The sequence below is a fragment of the Rhinolophus hipposideros genome (assembly GCF_964194185.1).
Source record: "Rhinolophus hipposideros genome assembly, chromosome: 20".
Taxonomy (NCBI): Eukaryota; Metazoa; Chordata; class Mammalia; order Chiroptera; family Rhinolophidae; genus Rhinolophus; species Rhinolophus hipposideros.
This window is the reverse complement of record NC_138066.1, coordinates 35,745,240-35,752,337: the sequence shown is the minus strand read 5'-3', so window position 1 is coordinate 35,752,337 and position 7,098 is coordinate 35,745,240. Positions and strand designations below refer to the sequence as shown.

Genomic DNA, 7,098 nt, shown 5'->3' with positions numbered 1-7,098 from the left:
CCGATGGCTGCTTCGCCCAATGCCTGACAATGAAGAACCCAGAAGTTGGCTGTTCAGTATTCACTTGCCTCAGTAGTTTATCAGATATTGGGGTAGACCAGATGGCCCAGATACGGGAAACCTACTTTTCATTTTAATGGAAAAAAATGTTTTTTAAATTATTATGGTTATTTGGCTGAATAATCACTGGGTTTATTTGGGCAGGTGAATGTCATCTATTATCAAAACACTACTGAAATCTGTAAGACCTCAGACTATATTTTCTTGGTCATGTTGCTCCTTGGATCCCATTTCTTATATTGGGTATTTTCACAAAGGGGAAAAAATTATTGATGGGTTTTCCAATAAACTTTATTTCTCTGGCAAGATGTGTTCTTGTTTATGTTAGAGTTTTTGGTATATTTCTTTCATTTAAAAAAAGGTAAATATAAGATTTATTTTTAAAGAATCTATTAGAGGAATGACTAGAACTATCTTACTAACATGGCTTGCTAACTTTAAATTGGTTGTCTTTTATGTTCGTCTTCTCTCTCCTCTTCCTCAAACAAGTACAATTTTGGGGTGAGACATTTATTTACCTATCCTTTGCTAGGTAAATCACATGTATTAACTCATGTAATCCTTAAAACAGCACTAACAGATGAGAAAAATGGAGCTTTAACAGATAGCCAACATTGTCAAAGTCATAAAGTTATTAAGAAAACCGGAATTCAGTTCTTGTATGTCTGACTTGAAAGCCCAGTTCTTTCTACCACATCACTGAGCCTCCAGTACCAACAGAGCCATGAGCTGAATGAACACAGTTATGATTTTAACTTAAAATAAGCAAGAGAAATAAAAAGTGTAAGAATCTTTAACAAAATCATCACATCCAATTGTAATAGAAAAAGATTAAAAGTGGCAGGTATTCAATTCCAAGATTTGGGTCATTTAATACGCCTATCAATTTAGACTTCATTTTTCCTTAGAAAGAACTTCAAGTGGTCAACTCTAGTACCAGGGCAGTAGGACTGTATCTCTACCTGCCACCATACTCAGCACAGAATTCCACCCCAGTAAGCAACAGAATGCCAAGTACTTTTCAGGTGATAAACTAAGAACTAGAACTAAAACCCTGATTAAACATGATTTAATCTACTACTTAATTTTACTTCATTTTACCAACCTACTTAATTTTTTCTTATGCAGATTATCCTTTTTCAAGTCATCCGTATATATAATATATAATATGATTATATCCATATATATCATATTATATATAATATATAATACATATATATCATATTATATAATATATAATATTATCATATTATATTATATACATATTATATATATTATATATAATATTACTTATATAATATATAACACATATACATACTATAGTATATATGTATAACACATATAGAAAGGCAAAAGTCAAAATCTGAAAAAGCATTGAGCTAAAACCAAGAGTGCATATGAAATAGAAAAAGTTAGGGCAAGGAAGGGGAGAAGCAAATGCCTTTGAACAAACATGTTTCTAAATGTCTTCTGTGTGCCTGTCCGTCTCTCCAGAGAAGGATTTCTCAGAGAACCCCACAAGGTCATTAACAGCTCAACTGTAAATGAACAGCACTTAGAAGACAAAAGCTAGGTGAGACACAACCTGGGATACAGTCAACAAGGAATTGAGTCCATTGACTCATTCATTTGGCCAATATTTCTTGAGGGCTTCCCCTGTGCCAACCACCATATCCATGCTAGGAGGATAAAGATAAAAGAAATGTTATTAGCTAAGGTGCCCTCCAGTTTCTCTCAAATCTGGTGAAGGAGACAGACAAGTTATTATCATCACAATACATGTTGTATGAATATAATTACCATGCTGTGTGATTTCTGCTGCGACTGACATGTAAGCTCACTGCACGCCATTGCAAGCACGCACAAAGAGGAACAAAAGCCCAGATTTGGAGATTCAGTGAGAGCGTGCGAAACAGTTATGCTACCCAGGCTCAACATTAAAAGACGATGAGGCAGAAGGGGTGGGGAGCAGTTGTTCCAGACAGAACAGCAGCTTACTAACTCACGGATGTATTGACGATGGGGAGAAGCGGATGAGGCAAGCAGGAGAGAAGACATGCCCAGAGTCTGGGTGGGGCAGTCAAATGGGGTTTAGACTAAAAACCTCAAAGCAGCGAGAGATTTGAAGCAAGAGACTAACAATCATTTTATTTCTGTTCCCTTCTGTTTCCTTTTATTATCAATCTTAAATTTACGCCTTTACTGTCACAGATACCCCATTGCCTATAGAATGGTATAATTTTAAAACCCGGGCATGTTCTTGGGTGTGTAGATTTTCAGCACTTTGAAATCTGCCATCTAATCAAGAATCAATGTGATCTTCATTCACTTACAGGAAAAAAGATACCCTTTGTTTCTAAAAATAAAATATGTTTAGCATCTCTGATACATACTTTTAAACTTAATTTTAAACCACATAAAAAGGTAGCTCAATCCCAACAGGTCATATACTTAGTTTTTACCAAGTTAGTCACCAGGCCAGCTAAGGCAAATTATCTCACCTCTCTTAGACTCACTATCCTTATTTATAAACAAAAGAGAGTGATTCTCAGGTCTCCTGACCAATGCAGACAAAATACATTTTAACAAACTACAAGTCTTTTCAATAAAAGAGATGAGTCTACTATCATAAACTTACTTTACAACTGTTTCTAATCTGTAACCTGAAGTCTTATTCGTAATTATGGAAACATACACTTTATACAGAACAGTAACAATTCCTTTATCCTTATAAGCTGGACTGAAAGTCATATTGTACTCTGAGGAAGAGAGTGATATCTTTCTGCCATGAAATTCTGATTGTGAAAGTCTGCAAACCCCTTTGTAATATTTTTCTTAGAATGTCAAAATAACTTCCTTCTGCTTATTGTTTTTATTCTCTTAGAATCAAGTCTTTTTCCTTCCTATCATAATGTACAGTAACAGTAATTTATAATAATATATTATGTGTGTGCTAAACCTTTCAGCAGAGTCCAAGTCCCATGGGAGCAAGGATGGTGTCTATTTTGTTCATTGTTATATAGCCAACACTTATCACAGCACCTGGCACATGGTAACTGCTTGATAACTGTCTATCAAGTTATGTTTTTAAATACTGAAAAATTGTAATCAGTCATAAATAAAAGGGTGAGCAATTTGGCAGGTTTTCACTCAAAAGTAAATCTCGGTGAGGTCCAGGGACACGAGCAGAGATCATGCATCTTTTCTTCCAAAAGGGGTCATAGAGAATTTTTTTAATTTGAAATTTATTAATTTCTGTGCCAACCATTTCCTCTAATTATAGGTGTGGACATTTATATATAAGTTTTCCTATTTCATATAAGGTTGTTCTTTCACCTGCCTTCAGCTATACTTTTCTTCCTTGGATTATGTTTCTTCCCCCATCCCTTACCTTAAGTTTGATCTGCAACTTTAGATAATGATGGTAGTAATTTATTTTTGTATAGCATTTCATGGTTGTCTATGGACTTTATCCCATTTTATGTCAGGGAAGCCTCACAATAACCTTCTGAGAAGAAGAATGTAAATATTACTACCTTATTTTGCAGAAAAGATAAATGAGGTTCCAAAAAGTGAATTACTTGCCATAACAAAAAAGGTAGTGGGCAGTATTGGGACCATAAATAACTCTTCCGACTCCTAATATGGTCCTCTCGAATCTACACTCCTCCCAAACAAACCAAACAGACATCCCACCATCAAGCACTGATCCTCAGACACACTTGAAGGAGGAAGTGGGAAATGTGGGAAGAACGCTGGCTTGAAGGATGAGTGAGTCAAAGCTGAGTGGAAACGGTTGGATCAGGATGATCCCGGACATGAGCCCCCTCTGTGTTCCCTCTTACATCCTGAACTGTGCCTGAATTCAAATGGTGTCCTGGAACTAGAGATCAGGTCTTCCCTAACACAGCTCTATTTGATCTGGAGAAAAAACTGCACTACATTGGAAAACAAAACAAAACAACGAACAAAATCAAATGTGAACATATTAGCTTAGGGCCCATAACCACTTTCCATTTGTAGCAATTCCATTTAAATAGTAGCATAATGGTCTTAAACTATAAGACATAAGCTAAAAATTCAATTTTTCCACTCTTAACAGTGAAGGAAACAAAGAGAGACAGTTCTCAATAGATAGATAAATGACAATGCACATGTGAAAAAATGTCATAGCCTAACTTGTTATAAGAGAAAAATACACTAACAAAATTTCATTTTTCACCCACCAACTGGCAAACACTTTTAAAATAAATATCCATCAAAAGAATATAGAAACAGGAATTCTCAAAGATAGCTGGTGGGAATGCATAAATAGAAAGAAACAGGTAAATAGAACCATTCTGGGGGGGAGGGGAAATGGGGTAATGACTATCAAAGGCCTTAAAATATTGTTAATTAACATTTGTTCCAATAATTCTACCCAATAATCATTTCTTCCCTGAAATAATCAGAAATGTGCATAAAGATTTATACACAGTTGTTTACTATTGCCAAAATTATCGTAGAAAAAAGTTGAAAATAACATAAATGATTAATAATGTGAAATTTTTAAGTAACTTAGAAGTACAACTATATGATGAATGCTAGGAAACATTAAAAATAACATTATCAAATACACTTAAGAATATAAGATAATGAAAACATATGTTTAAACAAAAAGGAAAGTTACAGAACAGTATGTACAATATGATTTCAATAATGAAATAAAATGATAAACAAATGTATAGAAAAATGACTAGGGGGATGTATATATAAAAATTAATGGAGAATTTCTCTTGATAAAATTATCGATGAGTTGTTTTCTTTATACTTTACTATATTTTGTAAATTTTTTAATATGTAATATTCTATAGGAAAAATGGAATAGGTATTTTTTTAAAGTCTGCTCATATTTCTCAATAGTATTTCTTCATATTAATGTAAGTTTAATCATCAAAAGTCCCAAAAGCAAACTAATACAATGTGATATGTCAATTACATATCATTAATTAAGTAATTTTAAACAGGTCCCAAAGCTAAAAGAAAGTTAGCTAAAATTATGTTTAGCTCTTTAAAACAAGAATACCTCATCAGATCAACTGATACAGATCAAGGTAAACAGAATAAAAACTGACCAGCACTAGAGATAAGACCTACAAACTACAGGTGTGCTGACATGCAATATTCCCCAGAAGGGCTGGTGTTGGAATTCTAATAGCAGAAGCCTTTGGTAATACCTCATAAAGCTCCTGTTCCAGTGACAAATAGCAAGAATAATAAGCTCAAATTTAGCAAAGAACTCAAATAAAGGTTAATTGGGAGAATAGAGACTGTTTACAAGCATCTAAATGTCAAACCAATTAAAGGATAATGGATACACTAACATAAACAAGAACCAGGAAAGAAGCCTTCTGGTTGGACCAACACCCATTAGGGAGGGTATATAAGAACCCCAGAGCAAGGAGAGACAGGATCACCCCAGAAACCTCATCTGTCTGGAAACAAAACCAATAAAAACCAGATTCCCACCGCCATGGCTTGCCGTGCTCCCTGCTGCTGCAGTGTCCCCACCGGTCCCGCCTCCACCATCTGCTCCTCTGACAAATGCTGCCGGTGCGGAGTCTGCCTGCCCAGCACCTGCCCACACACCACTTGGTTACTGGAGCCAACCTGCTGTGACAACTGCCCCCCACCATGCCACATTCCTCAAACCTGTGTGCCCACCTGCTTCCTGCTCAACTCCTGTCTGCCCACCCCAGGCCTGGAGACCATCAACCTCACAACTTACACTCAGCCCTGCTGTGAGCCCTGCCTCCCAAGCTGCTGCTGACCGACGGCTGCTTCGCCCAGTGCCTGACATTGAAAGAGTCTACCCAGAAGCTTTAGTGTTCACCTGTCTCAGTACCTGCAACTCATTGACTTTGCTTCCGAAGTTGGAACAAGGATGGCACTATCACTGACAATCCCCCACCCCCATAAAAAAAGCAAGAGACTTTTGATGGCCATGTAGCAGATATCAGTAACCAAGGGCAATTTGAACAGGTGGATGCCTATGGGTTTCCCAAAGTTGTTCATGTCCTTCATATTAAAGTGTATCTTTCTTTGGGTATTTGGGAATTCTGTTTTTAGTCTTTGGTGGTATCTTCCTGGAAATTAAGGAGCTTTTTCATGATCATCCTAATAAATTTTGCATCTCTGGCATAGCACAAATGTCTACAATTACTTTGTTTTCTGTTAATTCATTAAATGTATTTTCTTAGCTCCAAAAGTCAGCATTTTAAGAACTGCATTTTAAGAGGGCATCTGCAAAACTGAGCATGGTGGCAGCACAGATAAATATTTCTTGCTTGTAATAAAACTAAATGGACTTGCATAAAAGATGGTTTAATGTATCAGCATACTTTGAAAATAAACTTTCATTGACTTGCCCTCCTCCCAAAAATGGTTTAAGATAGATTGGAAATTATTGAATATGATCTGAAAAGTAAATATGTATGACATATTAACTAATCCAGGTGACCTAATCTATGCAAAAAATAATAATATAATATTCATTCAATAAATACGTATTGAATATCTATTATATGTCCTGCATTTTACTGTCACTGATCAAAATGAGTTGACAGTCTGGCAGGTGAGGCTGATACATACACAATACCCATTCATTCCTTCATACAATTAACAATTATTTATGAATGTCAGGCATTCTAGTATAATTTTTTAAAAGTGTTTTACCAGTAGCATTATTAAAGTGCGATGGTACCATAAAATTCAGAACAATTAAGAAATTAAGATTGCTACCGTGGTGATAAAGAGAAGAAAGACATAGTCAAAGACACGCTGACTGGAGTTGGTGGTCAAAGGGATATGGGAGAGAAGAGGGTGTCAAAGAAAGATTAGACAGTGGAGTTAGGTCACCAACTGAGTATGGTAACAGAGGAGAAAACTTATAAGGGAACTACTGTGCTCTACTCTAGACATGACAAGTTTGAGGCACATGTGGCATATTTAAATAGAGTTTAGGCAGCTGGAATTTGCACAACAGTGTTCTAGAGAGGA

At 35.8% G+C, this 7,098-nt stretch overlaps 1 protein-coding gene across 1 annotated transcript; it reads left to right on the top strand.

Annotated features, from left to right (window-relative positions):
• Positions 1–5,572: 5,572 nt before the first annotated feature.
• Positions 5,573–5,869, top strand: LOC308489035 (keratin-associated protein 3-3; the record flags this gene model as incomplete). The annotated part of the gene is made up of 1 exon (XM_081029565.1): positions 5,573–5,869. The coding sequence occupies one exon, from the start codon at positions 5,573–5,575 to the stop codon at positions 5,867–5,869; it is 297 nt and encodes a 98-aa protein (XP_080885691.1).
• Between the last annotated feature and the right edge of the window lie 1,229 nt (positions 5,870–7,098).